The 24,078-nt window shown below is 35.7% G+C and overlaps 1 protein-coding gene across 5 annotated transcripts; it reads right to left on the minus strand.

Annotated features, from left to right (window-relative positions):
* Positions 1–23,872, minus strand: drpr (draper). 5 transcript variants are annotated; one of them, XM_053748048.1, is made up of 20 exons: positions 23,614–23,872; positions 18,633–18,876; positions 15,920–16,215; positions 15,098–15,344; positions 13,128–13,256; positions 12,723–12,840; positions 11,832–12,043; positions 10,849–10,994; positions 10,299–10,449; positions 9,931–10,037; positions 9,334–9,495; positions 8,353–8,370; positions 7,312–7,515; positions 6,595–6,750; positions 5,946–6,122; positions 5,112–5,279; positions 4,785–4,943; positions 4,297–4,464; positions 3,852–3,977; positions 1–3,541 (listed from the first exon to the last, which is right to left on the minus strand). In XM_053748048.1, the coding sequence occupies exons 2-20, from the start codon at positions 18,719–18,721 to the stop codon at positions 3,267–3,269; spliced, it is 3,108 nt and encodes a 1,035-aa protein (XP_053604023.1). In that variant the 5' UTR covers positions 18,722–18,876; positions 23,614–23,872; the 3' UTR covers positions 1–3,266. The 5 variants fall into 5 exon arrangements, with proteins under 5 accessions (XP_053604023.1, XP_053604025.1, XP_053604022.1 ...); XM_053748050.2 differs by having other exon boundaries at positions 4,785–4,940; positions 23,602–23,872; XM_053748047.1 differs by having other exon boundaries at positions 23,602–23,872.
* Positions 23,873–24,078: the final 206 nt, after the last annotated feature.

Genomic DNA, 24,078 nt, shown 5'->3' on the forward strand with positions numbered 1-24,078 from the left:
GAGTAATTAGTTCATTTATTTTGAAATATCTTACACACAATTTATCACAAGATTTGATCTTAACACGATATATGACCCTTTTTATATATCTACCAGTCCCCGGCGGTCGATATATCTCGCACTTTATTGTCAGATAATGTAATTTTTATTCACTGAACTCATACTCTGACCGAATGCGTCTATTTTCAGGATAGTTAAATGCTAAAAAATGACAGTGTTTACAAAAATGTCAGTTTTAATACTTAAAAAAAATACATACGTGTAGTATATTTTGAACATTTAATAAACTTAAAACAAGCTGCCAATTCAAACAAAGCGAGTAAAATTTAATACATTGAAAATACCGCTTTGGGTTCCTTTTATCACACATTTTAATCTACTATTCAAACGCTGCAACGTAAACGTATGCAATAAGAAAAAATACAAATTTATATCAACTTTCAGACAAGCAAAAAGATTTGAGATTCAATATGTTGTTTTATTAATTTCCTTTTTACTTCAATACCTCTATAACATTTTTCAGTGAGATCAAACATCTAAGCTTGTTTATTAATATTTGGCACATGCATATTGAGCAATCTTATTCAACTGGTGATGAAATTTAAACGAAGCCAGGCAACCACATCTAGCTTATTTTATAACTGGTATTATTACGAAAATAAGTTAGTTGTATACTAGCGGCGACCAAAATTATGCCTGCATGCATTGTAAATTGTGACAAAGCCAAGTGGCTTTGTGTTTCGAAATATATCAAGACAAAGCATATACTCTATTTTTTTATCGAAATAAATGTTGTGATATTACCGAAGTAATTAAGGTATTTTTCAAGTAAATTAGAAAAGGATAATATTTTAATAGAACCGTCAATAAATAGTTTTCGTAATGTAAAGGTTATTCACGATAACTGTAGGTCATATTTTTCACGACAAGATGAACTAATGTTTAAACATAAAATGTGGTAACACTCCCATATTGTAATAAATATATAGGCAACTTGATCTAATATGAAAATGTCTTTGTTTACTGACTCCCTAATATTAATACAATCGTTAAAGGTCTTTATACTACAGCAAAAGTCAAAAATTATTTAATTTTTGACTGACATTCAAAAAGAAGTTCTGGCTAAACTTATCAACTTTACGGTATTTCAACAAAGGTTAAAAACAATAGAGGAAAGACACATAATTTAAGATTATCTACGTCAAATAGGCTAAAGGTTTTAGCGAAATTGTTAAGACAAACTTTTTCTCAACTTTTAAATCATTTCAAAATCTCTTCGTGTTTGTTTACGTACACAATATTAACAACAATAAATATTTTTGAAACATATTATTACGAAGCTTATTTTTAATACGTTTACATTTTTTTATACGAGACAGAGATGCATAACCGTGAAATTGCTTAATTTTTTATACAATAAAGTATATTTTGATAGAAATAATAAAATCTGGTAAACATTCATGTAAATAATATAAACGAAAAAATATAAGACGTAAAATCTTTCTTTAATATAAACAAACTAACAAAAGTACTGATAAGGGTACACGATTATAAATTTTAAACGTAAATAGGAATGGTTCCGTTTCGTTTACATATTTATTCATAAAATATGAAAAATATGTAAAATTAAGGCTAATGATCAAAGAAAGCATCATATTGATAGCAATAAATATGTAAAACAGTGACATTCCCACGTCTAGACGAAAAAAGAAAAGTACATAAAAGTCGTTTAATTATTTATATATGAGAAATATCATTTTGAAAGATTTATTCAAAACATATATACGATAGTTGTAATCACTTTTTGCAAGAATTAGATTACTTATACTAACATTATTCTAATAATAATAAAGAATATTCATAAGAAATAATTTATAGTCGAAATATACATACTCTGATATTAATAAAAATATACCTACTCATTTGATTACGATAAGAAATTACATTGAACGTAAAATGTATAAAACCTATTTTTTTACACATAAACTTGTACAATTTAGTAGATATGTTACACAGTCTCTCAACCTAGAATGTTAGAATACAACCATTACCTTAAACAAATAGGCACCCAGCCGATGATCAATATCAGCATGAATTCCAAATTAGGTTTTAAGAGAGATTGAAAAATGTAAATAAACATGTATTTAAGATGTATTTTAATTCTAATAATAATAAAGAATATTCATAAGAAATAATTTATAGTCGAAGTATACGTACTCTGATATCAATAAATTATACCTACTCATTTAATTACGATAAGAAATTATATTGAACGTAAAATGGATAAAACCTATTTTTTTACACATAAACTTATACAATTTAGTAGATATGTTACACAGTCTCTCAACCTAGAATGTTAGAATACAACCATTACCTTAAACAAATAGGCACCCAGTCAATGTCAATATCAGCATGAATTCCAAATTAGGTTTTTAAGAGAGATTGAGAAATGTAAATAAACATGTATTTAAGGTGTATTTTAAATGCGGATCCCATCTCTTTGCGTAATTATGTTTATCATAATATACTTTGGCATAACGGTACTTTCGCATAAGATTATTTTAGCATAGTATATGTTTTGCATAACTCGGTTTTGGCATTCATTCATGACTTTTTTACATAATTGGTAAATTTTGATCGAGCGAAGAGTGAGCGTTTAAATTATTACACGACTAGTGAAATAAAACATTTTGAAAGTTATGCTTCAATACTATTTGCTTAAAAAAATATGTAAACTGTTACCTATGCAAAAATTTAATTTCACGTAAATATTATTATGATAAACAGAAGTATGAACAGAGTTATATCAAATTAAATTTATACAAATGGATAGACCATTTTAAATGATGTCTCATTTTGATCTCATGTCATAAAGCAATTGTACCAGATTATCAGCCAGTTAATAATAATAATAAAATTATTTATGTTGGCTGTTGCCAGCGTAATAAATGTATAAAGATGGTATAAGAAATTGTATACTGACCAAATGTTATCTTATTTTCATATTATATGCATATATTAATAACGACATTAACAACGACGTCGTTCTTTTTCAGGTTTTTTCAATTTGTTAAAAATATCTAAATCGAGTTTTTGGCACTACCGTATTCTTCACATATCACTTACATAATAATACCACACTACCGCGTGTTAAATAATTTTACAAAAATAAGTGTCATGATCGATTTTTAAAAATACACATTTGACGTTTCGATGCTCCCGTATTCGTTCCGTTTGTGAGCAATTGAACACATTTTGTGACTAAATCATTTGTCTTGTACCTGGGGGGAAGGGAGGTCTTTAGGGGTGTCTTCTCTTTCGGGCGGGGTGGGGGGTGTGGAGCCCACGCTGTGGGTGTCGGGGTCGGACTGCGGGGCGATGATGTTCATCTTGGGCAGCGGCGGAATGGGCGGGGTCGCCTTGTCATTGCGCGGGGTCGCTATGGGCCCGCTGCCCGCACTAAAGCCGTTACCCATTCTCTGGTAGTTTTGCTTCCATTTGTTGGCCGGTGGGGTGTAGTTGAGATGATCATATTCGCCTTCTGGCAAAATATTTTTCGTGATTAAGAATTTACACTTTCGATTTGAGTCGTAAGTCTCTCTTGATGTTAACATGATTTTGTTCGGCTATGCTTTTTAGTGAGAGTGAATATTATAGATAACAAAATAGGTATATATTAACCACGACATTAGAGCCAAGAGTCGTGAAACTCAAAGAGGACGTTTAGCTACTTGTGAGATTAAATAGTGATAGATTGTAAGCCTAGCCTAGCAAAAACAAGTTTGTTAAATATGTCTTATCTTAATTATTTACTTAATATCTATTTTTGAAATACAAAATTAAGTACTTACCATATCCCTCTTTGTGTTTGATTTCATCATAAACGTGATCCAGTTTGTCATCATCGATGATATGATACAGGTTGGGATTATTCGCGTCTGCATCTTTATTTTTCAACGATGACAGCGGATCATATGCTGAAAATAAATAATGAATTTTTATTGCAGATGATAATAAAGAAGCAAAATTTACTCACCAACCGATGATCCGTATATGTTTATTTCATGAGCAAATCAGACAAATGTTTCATTTCACCGAGAATGTCCGCTTCTCCGGAAAAGTTGTATTTTTTAAAAAACACTATTAAATTTTCTTATTTCGCCTAACTTTGGCGGATTCGGCATACATTGCTGGTTTTTTATTGTGGTAAATAAAAGCTTTCATACAAATTACGCAAGCCATCTGTGGAATTAGGCCATATTGAGTAACCGGCATACGTATGTGTAACAAACTCACAATCAGTAGAGCCGCTAGCCCTCATCGAGCGCAGTTTGTCGAGGGTTGCATTGTTGTTCTTGCTGTTGTTGCCGAGGTTGTTGAAGATGGCGTTGTTGAGCAAAGTGGTCGCGTCGTCGCCACGCGTCGACCCTTGGTACGAGTACACTGGGTTGTCGAAGTGTTGCTCTGAAAAAAACCATTGAAATATGCAGATTTTATTATAATAAAATAACTATACAGTTATAAATTCATACTAATCCATACATATAGGGATACATGGAAAGAGAGTGGGGAGGCTTTTGTCCAATAGTGGGATATGAAAATCCTTGCATATTGTAAAAAAAAGTCTGTACGAACGCGAAACACTCAAAAACTAGCGAACGGATTTTTGTACGATTTTCACCAATACACTCGGGAATCACACTATCGTGTGATGTGGTTTAGGTTGAAACTGCTTGCGCTTGTACAGCAGCACCAGCACCGCCATCAGCATTGTCTGCACTAACCTGGTTGGCTGCTGGGGTCGGCGGTGTAGTGCACGTGCGCGATCTCCCGCTTGAGGTTGCGCACGCGCTTGCGGTAGTACAGCAGCACCAGCACCGCGCCCGCCGCGCTCAGCAGCGCCAGCACCACCATCAGCACGGTCAGCCCGGCCGACGACCCTGCTGATACGATCATAAAAGTGGACATATGAAATTATAAGGGCGCTTCACTTCGATTCCCTTCGAATTCACTTTAAATAGTTCTTAATTTTGTGTTTGTGTCCCTCAGACCCATGATATAAGCATAGAGCTTAAGATGGGTCGTTGAATATTGTCAATTAATTCATTTACCTTCAGCCCGGTTAGTAACGATCTGATCTGCAGCATGGATGTCACAATGCTCCCCAATGAAATTCCTATGACAGATGCAGCCCAGGATGGGGTCGCACACCCAGTTGCCGCTAGAAGGACACGAGCACGCCTCCATGCAGTGATCGCCGTAGTAGCCTTCAGGGCAGACTGTTAACAGTAAATAATGAGTAACAGACAGCAACAGATCTCAAAATTACATATAGAAAAGTAACGGCACGAAACTTTTTTATTTACAAGTGGGTTGCACCGTCATCTTTGCCGTCAATAACCTGCGCACAAGAAGACCGTCAGCGATGCGCAGCACAAAGTCAAAATCAAAGCTGACAGTGCAACTAACCCTTAATGTAGTCGTTTCCACGACATCGCAATTAGGTATATTGTTCACAGCCAGATCGAAGTATTGTGGTGTGTTGACAAATTCAGGGTACTACAAAATATCTATATCCATTCGTAGTGCTAAGATACCTTGAGTAGATCATTTATGGAAAGTTTTAAATTAATGTAATACTTCTAATAAGGGTGCTAGTAAGAAGATTCTCATCTATAAACCAAGGAGCTATGCTTATAATTTTATAAAATGTTTTTGACATATGTACTTTTACAATTGATGGATGTCGACGTGACGACTTGGACAAGTTAGGTACCTAAGCAGTGATACATTTGAACATACTTTTACATACAATAATTTCCATACAACATCTAATAGAAATGTTATGAACGATAATAATGATAGTCGACCCCACCACAGCTGTCAGAGCACATTCAAATTTGAATTGTAATGACTGGTGCGATAGAGTGGCAATCGCAACTCACACTGAGTACAGTAGTGTCCGGTGTAGCCGGGCCGGCAGCGACAGAAGCCGTCGCTAGGCCGGCACTGCGCGTCGTGCTGACAGCGGCACGGCTGCGAGCACCCCGCGCCCCACCACCCCGCCGCGCACCTCTCCTCGCACTGCGGCCCCTTCCACCCCGGCAGGCATTGGCATTCGCCTGGACAATGTGTAACGCAACGCAACGCTATGAGTCTTATAAATAAACTTTATAATTTACTAGCTACGCCCCGGAGCTTCGCTCTCGTAGGAATTTCGGGATAAAAAGTATTAATGTCCTATTTCAGGTTATTTTCTACTCGTTTACCAAATTCCATAACAATCGGTCCAATAGATAATGTGTGAAGAGGTAACGAACAAACTTTCGCAATTATAATATTAGTTAGGATGAGAAGGGAGGAGAATAATATTGCAAGGGTTAATAAATAAATAGAAGGAAGTCAGAAATATATGGAAAAGTACATGGAGTACCTATCATTTCGGAGAAAGTAGAACATCAACCAAATGGTGTGTGGATGTTTCCATAACGATTTCCTCATTGTAATATTTCTACACCGTATTTACAATAATCACTTACCAGGAAGCAAAATCAAACAACAATAAATCAATGGGAAGTGATTAAGAAATGATACCTGAGACATGATGGCAGTCAGCGCCGTTCTTGCAGGTACAAATTTGCTGACAACCATCGCCGTAGGTCCCTAGCGGGCACGGGTACTGGCACGTCGGGCCCGTGTAGCCGCTGGGGCACGAATACTGGCCCGTCACTGGGTTGCATGTTGTGTTACCTGGTACAACATACATTTTCATGTGAACGTCCTGTTTAGTTTTACAATAGATTTGGATAAATGTATCTATTAGAAGCTACCCATCCATGCCCAGATAGTGTGAATCCTAACAAAGGTTTACAATTTATTATGTTTTTACCAAAGTGAAGCCAGTTATTCAGTGTCAATAGTGAAAATGAATTATAATAGTAATTTATATCGAAAGCAACGCAATGTTAAATTGATAACACGATGCTTACACGTAAATTCAAAAATTCAAGGCATAGTGTCTCAAAAGTTGCAGCCCTTGATTTAGCTAACATCGCGTCATATGCAGCCTTTCCTCCCCGCACCTCTCAGCCCCTCCAGGTTTCCTCCCGCGTGGCGGTTTTCGAAATTCGATTGTGGGACAACGATAAAGTCAACACTAGAGTCGCATCTTATTCAAGTCTCCTAAAGGCATCTGACATGACTTTTCTTTGTTGTCATCTGGTGACAAGTAGTCGCTACTAATGAACTGTTCACCAATGTGCAGGAGCTAGAAATAGATCGGTTGTCTGTGGTTGGTTATATTATATTGACCTTCATGTTCCGGGCAGAGCTGGTTGCAGCCGGGCCCGTAGGTGCCGGACGGGCAAGGCCGGCGGCAGTCGGGCCCGGCCCAGCCCGCGGCGCACACGCAGCGCCCGCTGCCCGCCTCGCACGACGAGTTGTTGAAGCACTGGCACCGCGAACTACAGTCCACGCCGTAGTAACCGTCCGGACATTGTGTCTCGCATCTGACACCTGCCCGACATACGATACGATTACTTTATTATTTAAAAAGCCTGTATTCATCTTATAAGTCAACGTGATACCTAGAAAAGTTACACTCTGCAAACGGCTAAACAGATTTTGTTCAATTTACAGCTTCAAACAATCGCTCTGAAATCAGTCCATCCATTTGGATACTACAGTACTACTTAAGCTTCTAATTTTACATTAGTACCGCTGCATCTCATAATTATTTATAGTCGTATCAAAGTTATTTTAAAAATCATTTTATTATTCCCAAAAAAGGACGTTAGCTTTATAAAGGTGCAACAAACATATATGAAAACAAAATGTGCATGTAAAAAGCTCACTTAACATATAGATCTTATTATACCCAAAACTGTAAATCACATGTGTTTCGAAAACCGTACAAAACGAAATAGTGTAGAAGAACTAGTTTTCTACAGAAAATTAATAATATTTCTATGTTGCATGGACTAAATATTTGTCCCATTTCTATAGCAAGATCTTACTTTTATAATGAGTGTTATATTTTTATAATGCTAACACTGGTGGTGTCATTACAATACAATACACATTTTATTAAACTGGCTTACTGGCTCTTAAGGAAACGCTTAAAATGGGTAATGGAAAAAAACCATATAGCTATAAAAACGGCAAATATAAATTTATTGTTTTAGATCGTTCGCACAAAGGGGACAGCGTTTTCAAAAGAACAACAGATATAGAAAACATAATACCCGTACATTGATACGTATAATAACATGCAGAAAATACGTACGAAACAAAATTTAATCATAGTGCTTATCCCATGTAACAGAAACTAACTATTTCAGTGTGGGTACATACCAAACGTCATAGGTAGACCTGAGTCAACAGAGAATACTGTCAGTAACATGTTCACGTAATAAAATAATAGCTAGAATATTTTTTATCTACAAAGTACATACATATGTGTATATGACTTGTTATGCAAGTGTACATGATTTATTTCATAACAATGAACAAAAGTTCCAAGTAGCTAAGTGTGCAAATAATATAAATTCGATAAAAATACAGGACGAATATTTTATACATAGGCCACAACTTTGTACCAAGGTTGAGCGCATATTGCGTCAAAATCGATCGAAAGCAACGTTTCGGACTGCATTAGGAAACCGTCTTCAGGGTGTGTGAGGAAATCATTGTGTGCATGCGTACTAATCTGTCGTCGTTTTGACTGATTAAATAACAAGTTAGTGTATTCATAGTTAACATGTATATTTCTTACTTTAGTTTAAGTCAGATTATTTTTTTATCAATTAATGTCCTATTATCCAATCCCTATAGCCTAATTTCGTATATAACCCAGGGTGCACAGCACACCTAATCATACCACTTTGTATCTCTCTTTTTCTATCTTCGCTTGTTTCTGGTGTCATTTGGGGTTGTGACGCCACAAAGCTTGGATCAGGGGATAAAATAAACTTGAAAATGTCGAAGTTTCGGCTGTGATGTGGCCCATCGTTTGTCAGAAGTCACCTTCCTTCCTAGTAAGTCCTTGGGAATATGATATGCCTTTTTCCTTAATCAATGCTCATTTCATCAAAATATTTTTTAACATAGTTTCTGTATTTATATAGAAAACAACAATAAATAAATAAATGAACAACACTCAACGGCCCACATCAGGCACCAAGCTTCGTGGGTCCGATGGACACAACACACCCAGAATCGAAGACAAACATATGCCCGCACTGGGAATCGACTACGCCACGGAAGTGGTCATGACGAAACAAATGAAATGAATTAGGATTGCGCGGAGTCCCCTGTAAGATACAAAAAGCGTACCTCTCCAGTTGGTGTCGCAGATGCATTGCCCGGTGACGTGGTGGCAGGAGAGCGCGCGCTGCGTGCAGTTGCACTGCGAGCTGCAGTTGGCGCCGAACGTGCCGGCCGCGCAGCGTCGCGTGCAGCGCGCGCCCGTGAACCCGGCCGGGCACACGCACTCGCCTGGTACAATTACGTATGTATCATTGGTTTTATGTATTTTTTTACGTCAATAAGTGATGTACATCATTCTAAGTTGAATAAACAATATTGAATTAGAATTTATACTACAATTCAAATCAAATTGCCGAGAAAAAGTGCCTATGAAGGTTTAATTTCTGAATTTGAATTTATGCTCCATGATGAAAAGAGTTTTTTTTCTTTTTAATATATTCCATATACAATTCAACCGAGTCCCATATATATAGAAATTTCTATGCTTAAAATATTTTCACCAGTGTTAAAACACATGCAGTGTCACAATTATGTCGAATCAAGAGCATTTCAACTTATTCAAATTCAATGTTGCTACCACAACATGGATATCCACACCGATGTATTGTCATATGGTATAGACTGTACACAACAACAAAATTATTTTACTTGTGAAAAACTTACCGGTAACAGGATTACAAGGTGCGTCATTTTCACAGTTGCAAGGTTGAAGACAATTTGGTCCAAATTTCTTTCCATCGCAGGGTCTGTCACATTTCAAACCGTCGTATCTGAAGTAATCAATAAGATATAATAATTAATCTAACGAGATAGATAAGATACTCTACAGTCTACAGTCTGCCGACGCTTTATATAAATTTCATTTTAAAATTCGGGAGCAAAATGTTAATAAAACGCACCCAAAAAAAAATTATATTTATCTAAAAGTGCATTTTATTTATCTTAAGTAATAAAAAAATAAATTTACTGAAAATAAATAAAATCCACATAAAAAGAGAAAAAAATTGAAATTTAATAAATCAGTATCTCACCCGGGTGTGCAGTGGCACTGGCCAGTCTCGGACGAGCAAGTAGCGTTGTTGTAGCACTCGCACTTGTCCTGGCAGTTGTCGCCGTAGTACCCGTCCTCGCAAGTCTCCTCGCAGCGAATGCCGCGGAAGCCAGGCGCGCATAGACATGATCCTGCGCATAAAGTATATAGAAGTCTTCTTGTCGAGTCGGAATGGATATTCAAATGCTAATCGCTTTGTCGTTGGCGGCGGTACTACGCCTTTTTATAACTAATTAAATTAATTTATTTCATTGTGGAACATAGGTTATAATAAAAAAAATGTTATAGAGGTATTATAAATGATTAAGTTCACTATGAACTAACATCCAACCGATTTATGTACGTGTATGTGTGAATAGATAAAGTATTCAACCAATCTTCTTGAAATTTCTCATACATAACTACATGTATTAACGAGTACGGAAAATGACATAGACTACTTTTAATTCCGGAAAAGTATTTTTTACATGGGAAGAGTGTGCATGTGTTGTATGTAATATACCAATATAAAAAAAAGTATGGATAGTTACCGTTAACAGGCGAACAGTGCGCGGAATTTTCACAGCGGCAGGTATTCCGGCAGCCCTTGCCGTAAGTCAGCAGCGGACATTGTCGCAGACACTCCTCTCCGCTCCAACCCGGCAAACATTCGCACGCGCCCGTCCACGGATCGCAGCTGAAACGATAGCGAAGCACAGCGAATACATATTTAGTAGTACAATTAGATAGTATTTAGGATGTGTGGTCGAGGAACTCGCGCATTAGCAGTCTTCATGTCCGTGACAAAGCAGACGTTTGTCTGCTCTGTCCAGGAGTGCCATCTGCGCTGGTACATCAACAAATTTTTAGCTATGCCGTTCCTGTCTGGCCGTGGCAGTAAGAGCAAACCCAAGAAGTGCTGGCTTGTTATCTTCAATATGCCGATGCCGATGACCGTGCGAAGTGGGGACAAAAAAGTTATGAAAGCAGACCGTAATCAATATTTTTAATTTTTTCCATAGAATAAAAACTATTCACTGTAAGAAATGACCTAGGTGACCATGCCGCGATTTGTACCTTATATTACTGTATGTATTATTTGTAAATTTTGGTTCAATAAAGTATTTTGTGTTGCATTTACATATAGACAGGTTTTTCTTTCAGCTAGGGGGGGGGGGGGGCGCTATTATTGTAACTGTCATGTCAGTTTTAGTTTCCATTCCATGATTTTAAAGAGTTCAAATTGCCCTCGTTTCTTTAGCGTGATCGCACGCTAGCTACTTCGAAAAACAAATGCTAATTAAGAAATTACTGGTAGACGATTGTATTTAAAGCAATAAAACTGTAGTAAAGCTAGGCAACTATGATTATTGTATTTGCCAAGGCGGTTAATCTTATCTATATTTACTATATATAAAAACGAGATTATTTTTGAAACAGTTGTTAATATCTTTTTTTTTTTTGTGTATTATATTCACAACTCATATCTTATATAAAAGTATTGTCAGAGGTGAATACCACAACGCATACTCACATTTCCGTGGTAGAAGGGCTACACTTGCAATCTTGCAAACAGTTAGGCCCCCATTTTCCATCCGGGCATGCACGGAGTTCGCACCACTCGCCTCGCCACCCGGGTTTGCACGTACAAGAGCCATTGCGCGACGAACATTCGCCGCGGTTTTGACACGAACATTTGCCCAAACAGTCCACGCCGTACGTACCCACTGGGCACTCTTCGATGCACTGCGAATATATTCGTTATTTTATTCTTTTTATTATGGAAGAATTCTCTACTCTTGCCAGCATTTGAAAAAAGCTTCAGTTTTTATTTAATCGTATGATATGGTTGTAATACTACCTACTACATAAGGGGATGGTTTATTCATATAATGTCAAGATTATCCCAAAATTCCCATATTAGTCATGAAAACTGAACAAAGAGACAACAAGAACAATGTCGCATGAACCATAATAATGAATATTTTCCTTATTATACGATGTTTCAAAGTTAACCCTTTTACGTAATAAAATAATTACGGATCATTTCAATTCAATCTGTATGAATCACAGCTGAGTACTTAATTATTATAATTGTTTCACATATCAAAAGGAAAATGTATTCATAATAACCTAAAAGCAATGATTAATAAATGTAGGTTCTATTAATGAAGCTATGTATTCAATAAATACAAAAAATAAATAATCTAAACATATTTATAAAAATCTAAACAAAATATGGTCCATACCATTATTTTGAGTTTGCAGAAGGAATTGCTTGGAAAGCAAGAATGAGGTCTAGGGTGTTCCGTATGGATGTTCCTTAGGGAGTATACTCTAGACCTCATCTTGCTTGCCATCAGGCAAGCATGCCATCGGACTAGATTGAGGTCAAACGTACACAATAATTAATAGAAAAAACAACCTTTTCTCCAGTGAAGCCCGCCTCGCACTGACAGCGGCCAGTCACGTGATGACACCCGGCGCCGTTTGCACACTCACACGTCCTTTGGCATTCTTCACCCCATTTGCCAGTTGGACATCTAAAATTGTAAAAAATTGCATTAAGTTAATGGATTATTTTACGTTCAAATGCTATATTTAAAAAATAGAAAATAAATTAGGACTCTGTGCGCTTTTGACTGGCAACATTGGCTTACTGCAATGGCAAAAAAAAATAGTTAAAAATTTGATGTCTACCGTTTATAAGATACTATTATTTACTAGATAAGACTACACCGAACAAATATTGATCTTTTGAAAACAACATTCAGACGAAATATTTCCACGAAACCCGAAGATTCAAGAACATATTTTTTGAACAAAATACCTGTTGGCACAAACTTCCCCGGTCCAGCCCGGGGAGCACCGGCACACCCCGAAAGCATTGCAAACGCCGTCGTTCTGGCAGCGGCACCCCTGGGGACAGGGCTCATCTTCCTCGCACTCCTTTTCACATCTGAGAAACGAACAAACAACATAAATCACCTGGACTAAGATGACCTCTGTAGCCTAATGGTCATTTGTCGGAATGCTACACTGGAGGCCACCTGGCTTCGATCCTCGGTCAGGTCAAGATGGTTCAGGGAAATTTCTAAAATGTAGGTAAATCTTAAGTAATATTATAAATGCGAAAGTAAGTTTGTTACCCCTTCACGCTTTATCTGATATTATCTTTAATAATGGTAAGCCGATCTGGCATGATAGGGACCAACACTGTTCAAATGAGTTTCTTTCGGAATTTTTTCTCAGCAGTGGTCGCTCCGAAATGCCAGTAGTTTTTAGCTTGGGAGAAATAACTATAAATATAAAAATTGACGAGAAAAAGTGCCTGTGAAGGTCTAATTTCTGAATAAATGATTTGAATTTGAATCTGCTTAACCAAACTAGTTGAAAATGTATGTAGCTTGAAGCAGGAAGAAATACTTTTATTTTTATCTCGGAAAAATAAATTGTTCCGTGGGAAATTCACGCGGACGAAACCGCAAGCAACATCTATTAGAGCATAAACTTATGTCCTACACCAACATTATGAAAGTCATAATAAAGATTACCAGTCTTGACTTCATATGACTCATGTAATGCTTATCTTATAAAGTTAGTGGACCTGTATGTTTATTTTTGATAAAATATTGGCACTATGTAACAAACTGGAATCAATCATAGATTTATTATTTGTTTAAATTATTAAACCAATAATAAATAGATAATTAGTAAAATAAAAGTGATTAATTAAAAAAATAATAATTCATACATTAAGTCATCGTTATGAAATTAAAATAATTCATATACAAAATTCATACATAAAATGTGTGCATGTACATTTGCATTTCCCAACGCTGAATCGCAAGCAACCAATAGTTTGGACATGTCCATACGGGATAACATTTAACAGCTTAGATGATCTAAAGACGATGTACCTATTTGGTATGAAGACGTGACAAATGCAATAAACACGTTTACGACTATGTAAAAATAAGTAGGTAATATGTCATAGGTAGCAAATACCTAAAACAAGAAGTATGTCGCAATCGTAACGTAATACCACAATACTTTTTCGTCAATAAGTGTTTAGTGGTAATTTTTATTTGCAATCACAGCAAGTAACTATTTCTTTCAACGCTTGTAGAGATAAGGGAATCACACAAATACGATGGCGATGATTAAATATAGATAAACACAAGTAAACAGAATGAAATGGTGCACTGTATATAACGTTAATACTCAATCATACATAGATTTATAAATGAAGTTTTTTATAAGTTTTAACTTGTATGTTCGGCCACATTGCAAAACTTTTTGTTTATAATTTTATGTGGCTCAGTTCTCATGACAATGCATAATATGATAAGCAGAAATTAGATTATGTATCCAAGATCGGCTTCTAGCGAGAAAACACCTAGAAGATTAACTGTATGGACAAAAGTTTAAGCACTTATAGACAGTAGTAGACAGAGAAAAATGTTGACTTCGTAAATCTTTCGATGAATGCATGCGAAAAAACTAGACAGAGTGCTAATAGCTCTTTTGTCCCTCACCATGTGCCCCAGACCTAATCCCAGTGCTTTGTATGAGATGGGCTGGGAAGTTGATGGAAATCTTCTATCTCATTTGGGTACTAATGTAAAGATAAAGAAAAAGATTGACAGGCTAGCCTGTCGTTCTTTTTCTTTGTCTTTACATTTATTGCATCAAGTCTCGTGAAGTTTGTTTACTAAAATATGTTTTAGTACACAAACTTCACGTCGTGTACTAAAACATATTTTGTACTGGGTGATTCTCAGTGAAAGGTATACTAACAGAGGTCCAGTAAATCCCGGTTTGCAAGTGCAGGCGCCCGTGGCAGGATGGCAGGCGGCGCCGTTCCTGCACTGGCACACCTCCTGGCAGTTGTCCCCGAAGTTGGGATGCGGGCACGAGTGCTCGCAGGAGTCGCCGCGCCATCCGGCCGTACACGAGCATTGCCCGGTCAAAGGCTCACAGGTACCCCCGTTGAGGCAGTGGCACGTGTTCTGACAGTGACGACCCCAGCGCCCTTGAGGACATGCTAAGGACGAAAATAGAACAAAATTACTTAAGAAATCTTTACTTGCGCTTGCTTATCTCTACTGTTTCAAAATCAAATAATTTATTTAGAAATTATGCCTTCACAGGCACTTTTTCACGTCATATTCTAAATTAAATAATATTTACGTACCAAAGCTCCAAACTACTAGTATTTCGGAACGACCACTGCTGAGAAGAAATGTCGAACGAAACTCATTCAACTCAGTGTTGGACCCTATCATGCCAGAAGGGCTTCTTTCTTATCTCACCACCAATTTAATTTTTAATTTAATTAAAATTGTACATACATTTTACAACAGAAATACTTTCATTATGGTTATAAATAGATTTGTCTGGCTAGGAAAAAGACTTTCGAATCGAAGACAAGTAAGAAGGACGTTCAAGTAGGACATAAATCTTAGATTTTAGAAAAAATATAGCAAATCATAAAAAATAGTTATGACTTTATCAAAAAGGTTGTAGCCGAAGTCACAAGAATTGTGTACCTATTATAAAGTTCAAGACAATTACCCTCTCAGTTTTGCAAGTTATTCAATGAGGGCTCACTTTACTTACAAATATCACACGCTGGTCCCCCATATCCGTGATTGCACGCACACGTATTAGGCGCGACGCACGCGCCGTGTACACACGTCTCCTCGCACACAGGCACGCAATGCTCGCCCATCTCATCTGGCGCGTATCCTTCGCAGCATTCCTCCACCGGACGATGTTTTATCAAAGTCTGATTTTTGAACACTGTCCGAAACTGTATTTTGTACTTCGAACATCGCGGTGGGAAATTGAAACACCATTTCGACTCTTTTACTTGATACGGCTGATTCTCTGATACCCTGATAGTTGTTACATATCTGCAAAATAAACAGGTCAAAGTCAAAAACTCGATATCATTAACCTCATTTTGTTTATGAATAATTGCTGTAAAACGTGTTATATAACGACTCAACCCTCAACAATAAGATTGATAAGTGAGAGGATAATGATATTTCTCACGCGAAGCGAAAAACCCTGGACAATGTAATAATCATAACAGGAAGGGACGTCTCGATAAAGTTAACTGACCCTGCACATAACGTCCCGATGAACGGTAATCAGCCCCTGTCTCACATGAAAGTAAATAATGCGTTTATTGGGACAACAACGGATAACAAAGAACAATGGCCATGTATGTCAATTCTCATTCCTGTTATTTGAAGCAATATCGGGTTGCGGTTGCTTGACTACCTACAGCATTTGTCCATATTCTATTCCAAGACCTCTGTATGTGTTGTTTATTTTATCATGTAAAATACATACGTATTGTTTGTATGGTAGCGACATGGTTCTGAGAACTGAGTCCTCATGTCAATTAAATTAAATGGGTTACCTACAACGTTTGACTGCAAAACAAATGGGAGGAATTACATTATACATGCGATGATTATGTGCAGATGGTACCTCTACCTACAGGGAACAGGAGACGGTAATATAATCTTAACAGAGTAGATTCGGGGATAATATAATAATTATTTCTTACTGTTAACCATATTGTAAAGAGATAAATTTACACGGCTTTTGACTGCCATTAGTCTTCTCCATGAGTAGACAATGAGTGATATACCAAACATTATCAAGTCACGCCATCACCGGTATCAGTACTATCAATGCGTGAGACGAGTGAAAATGTGTAGCAAGAATTATAAACTAATAATATCACATTGTAAACATGTTTGTTAGAATGGATGGCCAGAGATGGTTTGTGCCCGAACATAAACGTTTAAGCTCAGTTTGTGCCCGGGCGGAAAACCATCCCACTGGTTAGATATTTTCTTGCCAAAACTACTGGACGGATTTAGATGCAGTTTGGTGGCACAAAAACCTAAAATTGGACTTTTCTAAATTCCCACTGGAGTGAAGACCAAGGCGCAGGGAGTACCTACTTTCATCATATTTATTTTTGATGATCGCAACTATAGCTCACACATCTGCTTAAAATGTGTTTGTATTTATTATTTCTGTCTATTATTACATATAGCACTTCTGCGAAGTAAAAATGCAGATGTCTCGTGTGACCAAGTGGGTGGATCTCATAATTATGTATATATGTTACTGTAAAAGTACAGGTAAATCTTAGGTTTTTTCAGAAAATCTTAGGATTTACCGGTATGGAAAATATAAGGTATTGGTAAATATAAGGATTTTTAAATAATTGCCATTGGAATTTAGTATATGCTAGGTTTTGGTACTGACGGCTGGTAAATGTTGGTTTTGGGAATAAAACAATGATTAATTAGGAATTAATCATAAAACAATGATTAATTAAGAATTAATTATTGTTAATAATTTATTTTTCTGTCAAAACCTTACATATTTTTATGTAGGTCTCATAATTATGAGAGTAATTAATTAACTAAGTAATTAGTCAAGTCCTTACCTATTTTAAATTATTTTCATTTGGTAAGTATTTTTATTTATAAATATTTTTAACTTTTAAAGGTAATATATTTTAAAGGTAAGGTATAACCTTTAAAATACTTCTTAAATAGTAAAAAATAACAAAAGTAGTTTTCTTAACATTTACCGTGCCTTCGGTTCGGAAAATTGTTCGGACTTTTACCATTAAGAGTTGGTAAATCTTAGGTTTCATTGGAATATCTTAGGATTTACGGTAGTTCGTGCTTTTAAAGTAACATATACAACAAGTGTTTTGAATAATATTTTTGATACCAGTTTTTAATGACGACAATCGTTGGCGAATTTTACAACTTTACGAAAATTACGAATGACGAGACTAGGTAGAGTACCTACTTCAAGATGAAACAATTACTAATTCGAAAAAGTTGCGACGTTTTGTTACAGGTGCAGTATGAATTGACCAGCTTCGTCCCCGTAATTAGACCAGCTCCATGTCATAACATTTATTGCAATGTCATCCGATTTAACATGTATTGAAATCAGACACCTGAGATTTCTAGAATAAATAGATATCTAAACTTATTATAATATTTTAAAGAAGTTAGTATTTTTGTTTGTCTGCTTAATAGCGCAATTTCTGGAACTACTTATTAATAGTATATTAATTTATGGTATACTTGTTAGATTTTAAAATGATTTCTGTCTTATGAGGAAGGCTCTCTCATCTGAGCGTTTTTCTTCTTTCCCCTTCTCAGTCATAGAGCATCGGAGCCCAGGTTCCGCTCTATGAACAATTCAACGCGAAATTCTCACGGGAGAAGCCACGAAGACATCGAGTGCTATAATATAAAGTACATATATATAAAGTACTTACGCTTGCTGTTTGATGCAGACATTGGGTCCTTCGAGCAAAGCAATAGCCGAGCCGATCAGGGTAAGGGCCACACCAATTCTAAACCACATATCGATTATGTTGACACAGTTTATCCTAAAGCCGCCATAACACTTCTATTGTTTAGGCATGATGCCATAACAGTACATAACATACGCTTTCAAAAGTCCCATTAGCAATGTACTGTAATTTCCATATTTGATTTCAGGATTCGGCAGCTTATCACCTGAAACAAAAATAGTACAATTGTACTTACTCAATATAAACTGTACTATATGTTGTTTATAAAATATAGGTAGTTACGTTGAGTTCGATATCCCATAATACAGTCTCGAAATTACTATTGGGCTAACCCAATCTGTGTGATTTGTCAATATTATTATTTAGTTATTTATATATATCTAATAACATAGATACATTATAAAGGTTCCTACGCACATATTTATTAACTTTGAACCATCACCTTGACCGTGGAGGATTAAACAAATGAGGAAATGCCGGAGATTGTGCAGACAAAAGAATGGCGAATCACGACATCCTTTTTTCTTGGCCTTCCTATCAAACATCAAAATAAAACAAGCTTTAAGCCATCGGCTTTACTTAAGCTGGCAGTAGCTAATAATATTATTCGACCTGAGAGCGAGCTGTACAATTTTAATAATTAACATCCAACACAACATTGGCTAAGAAATTGCGAGGTTATGTATACCTATGTAGTTAGCTGTGTAAGTTATATTGTCTTTAAATGTAAATAACGACGTTAGGTAAGTATTTAGAATGATTAAATATAAGTATTTAGATAATTATGTATTTTCAAAACACAGGTAGGTATATCCTCAAACGGTATAACACTAACGGAACCGGGTAATGAACGTGAATGGAAACACCGTTATGTTATATGACACGTCAGGAGTTCAGGACAACCGGACTGCCGTATTATGTATAATATTAATGTAAATTTTAAATAGATTGAAATATGCAGTCAATAATGGGTGAGATAAATAACATGAACTTGCTGCTTGTATAAGTAGTAGAAGTCTAAAGATACCAGCGACACCGCAAATTGGAGATGCATTCCAGCTAATTTAAAAATTATGCACTATCTGACAAGTTACACTTAAAATTACTTTTGGAATCACAGATAACTGTACTTTCGCGATACACAGACAGACAGACGCGGCAGAGGACTTTGTTTTATAATAATTATGATTTTAATATCTAAGAAATCCTGTCTTGTAAAATACTCAGGAATTGTGCCGATGTTGCTAAAAAACAAAATCCGAGTCTCGATAGCTAGGTTTAAACATAACGTTTTCAAAATGGACACCCTGTTCAACGAAGGTTATCTAATCTATGGTTTCTTCTATCACTAGTGGCGCCACTGGCGAATGAGGCCCTGCTCATATTCTGTTCTTGTTATTTAAAAGGCGGAAATGCGCAGTCCAAATTTGCCTTGGACATGCATGGAGCTAGGTAGGTAAATGTACGTAATAACGTCCTCCCTGTTTTTCTCCACCGTGAGATTATTATTTTTTGATTAGATATTGGTATGACAGACTGAAAACGTGAAAAATGAAAATACGCGTCATTTATTCTAAGGTTTAGCACTCGACGTGTTCAAAATACCTACCTATCTTCTATGCTAATCTAAAACGCAATGACCCAAATATACATATACTACATACAATCTAGAGTACTCTTTGCGTTCTGCGTGGGAGAGCAAATTACTAATTCTGATTAACTACAATAAACGGTTTAACTGATACGAAAAATTAATACGTTATTATAGTAGAGCAGCTTGTTTTGACTTGCGAATTAGTGCGACGTTGCCACCAAGCAATTAAATCTAGCCACTCTGAATGATACCCAATCTGAATTATACACAATTTGGCATACCTATATGCTTTTGTATTTCAAAAAGGAGCGTATAAAAGGAAAATTTATTCGCATCAAGCAGAGATAGATTGCGAATGGTAAAGTTTAAAATACCTAATAAATGAATAAACGAACAACGCTCAATATTTACATTCGAAATCATCGAAATACAATCGATTCCAAGGTGCAACCATAGGGAATATTGTCTAAACACCAGTCAGCATTGGTTGAAGTCAAAACAATTGAGGTCGTTGTTATGAGTTAAACAGGTCGCCGCGATGTGCTGCGTCAAGCGAGTGGGCAAACGTGCAATCATTTGTTAAGCGAAAGAAAGTATTGCGAATTTTTGACACCCATTTTTTATCGAACTTATCGTTACACTTTTTTATTTCTTTTTGTTAACCCAATTACAACCAATTACCTAGGTAGGTATATTGTGAGTGAAACATGTTTCATTATACCTAGGTACATTGATAAGATTTATTTGATGAAATTCATATGAAATCCTACTAATATTAGGTATAAATGCGAAAGTTTGTGAGGATGTAGGTATGTGTGTATGTATATGTAGGTAGGTAGGTACCTATGTTTGTTACTCTTTCACACAAATTCTTTCTACCTACCTATTTAAGGCGCACAACAGTGCCTTTAAATGCATGTTGTTGCAAAATTTGTGGCCAAGACTTATTGTTATAATAATTACCTATTATGCTATCTCTTTCGCTGGCTATGAAAATGAAACAGTAGGTAAGTAGGTACCTACATATAGGCGCAACATAAATTTATTAACAATTAGGTACTAGATGTTGCCCGAGACTTCGCTCCCGTCGAAATTTCGAGATATATAGTCTATAGCAATCTTGGATAATGTACCTAGGTACCTACCCTCATAATGGTGAAAGAATTTTTGAGATCGGTTCGATAGTTTCAGAGATTACCCGCCTCAAACATACAAACTTGTATAATAAAGGTACCTATAGAAGTATAGATTACGGCTCTAACGTTCTATCGCGATTCTATCGAATATATATATCAGGTACATGTAGGTACATACACAGGATACAGATAGACACCCAACATGATACCTAAAACATAAACCTCTAATAATCATCATTAATTGCTCAAGTAAGAAGAGAAAAGAATGAATGATAAACATTATTTGAGTGACAAAATACCCAGCTACCTTGTTAAAGTGTTTTTGTTTATCCTACAATTAAGGAGAGATTATTCGTAAATAATAGTGATAATACCTAGTCTATTTACAATAATAATAGTAATAGCGCACCGCGATCCCATGCAATGGTACAGTCATATCAATCTATTACAGTTACAGACCTTTTTCTAGCAGAAAAGTTAAAAATATTTTTGTGAAAATATATGATTATAATTTGATGAAAATAAACATACTTGTTATTACAGTAAGTACAATGGATAGGTACATGTTCTTTTTGTTTTGATAAAACATAAACAAAAATCTGCTGACCATATGGTAGAAGAGGATATGATTCATATATACATAGTAAATGTATATAATCATGTACACAAGGGTACAAACAATGTATTATCAGAAACATGAAAATATTAATTCTATTAAAATTAATAAAGTGAATGGTAGGACAACCTCGATGGCGCAGTGGTAAAGTGCTTGCCTCTGAACCGAGAGGTCCCGGGTTTGATCCCCGGTCATGTCATGATGGAAAATGATCTTTTTCTGATTGGCCCGGGTCTTGGATGTTTATCTATATATGTATTTGTTATCAAATATAATATTGTTGAGTTAGTAGCCCATAACACATGTCTCGAACTTACTTTGGGGCTAGCTCAATCTGTGTGATTTGTCCCTATATATTTATTTATTATATTTATTTAATGTTACTCACTTAATAACTAAGTATCTTATAATTTACAGATGGATGAATAGACAAATGGACAGACTGACAGGACATTCTACAAACTGTACTTGTGATCAAAAAAGTATCAGTATAAGAGTAAAATATTAAGGTAGTTTTTAGAATTTCACATTTAAATGGCATGTAGCTCACAAACAAGATAGGTAATAGTATAATAGTATTCTCTTGAGTCTTCTTCAGTATAGACATTTGGCCCATATGAAATACAATGAAGATTGGATAGGGCAAGGACAAGTAGTTCTAAGTATACCAAAATTGTTTTTCTAAAATTGATGGGTGACTATCACCATTTGCATATGTAATGAGTAAGGAGTCACAAGGAACACGCATGGCAAAAACCAAAGGTATGAATATAAAAAAAGGTAGTAAAAGGAGGTAAGGATTCAAAAATAGGTTAAGGGAGGTGTTCTTTTATTTATTTATTTATTAAGGTATACCAACATATTTGTTTACATTGTGTGGTGTTAAGAATGATGAAAGTCTTCAAGTGGAATAAAGGTAAGACAGGAAATAGTTACATGTGAAAGGGAAAGGCATTTATAGACTTCAATTTATTAAAATAGAAATAGAAGACACAATTCTGTGGTTTAAAATAGAAAAAATTATAACCAGTTATCTGAAGTTGTATATGACGCTGAAAAGTTGTTTGTATAGCACATGGACTTAGTAAGTACTTCATATGGAGTACCTACAAATTCCATGGTATAGGATAGTTCCATTAACATTAGTAGGTAGGCACAACCCCTACGAATTAACTCGCGCCTAAAGGGTCACATCCCAGTGGAGTGTACAGTTGATTTGTTTGAGTTGTATGTTACAATTACATACATACTTGCAACAGACTACAAAATACACCACTTCTTATCAAATAATATAAAAACATGATATGATATTGTTTACTGAGTAATTCTATCTAGATTTTTTTTTTAATATGTAAACCTACTTATAATATTCCTATTTCCTACATTCATAGACCACAAAATTTTGAGTCTTTATTAATGTAGATGTGATGTAATTACATATCAGTCCTATTTTACATTAACCAACTAGAAAATAATCTAAAGGTAAGTACATTTAAAAAATAAGGATCAATAATCATGGTATTTTTCAAAGAAACTAGTTCGTACGTTTAGACAAAAAAATGTAATGATTCACTGTTTACCTACTTAGCTACTTACTGCTAATCGAGATATTCCGCTCACCACACAAAATTGAAACTGGTTTTCATTCGCAATTAATATTCACTGTTTTGTTAAAATAACATTGTTAATTTTATAAAACATCAAACACTTGAAATCATTCGCATGTACCAATAAACAAAGAATTAACATCAATGGAATTAGCACAATGATACTGTACGAAGAAATAACACAACCAGCACCAGAAGCAGAACACTCAGTTTGACATAAACAGCCACAGTAGCAGCAACAAGCACTAGCAGCAAACTTCACTTGTCTTGCTCGTCATGCAATTAGCGATATTACATATAGATGATAGTATACCTAGCGACAGACAATCGATAATATATCGTTTTTGTATTGAGAGTCTATCGATACTATCGCAACATGTCAATACTAACGACAGTGGTGAGGTGACCATGGATTTAATAAGTATTTGTTGTACGGAGTATCTACTAATTCCAC

The sequence above is a fragment of the Plodia interpunctella genome, chromosome 7 (assembly GCF_027563975.2).
Source record: "Plodia interpunctella isolate USDA-ARS_2022_Savannah chromosome 7, ilPloInte3.2, whole genome shotgun sequence".
NCBI classification, from domain to species: domain Eukaryota; kingdom Metazoa; phylum Arthropoda; class Insecta; order Lepidoptera; family Pyralidae; genus Plodia; species Plodia interpunctella.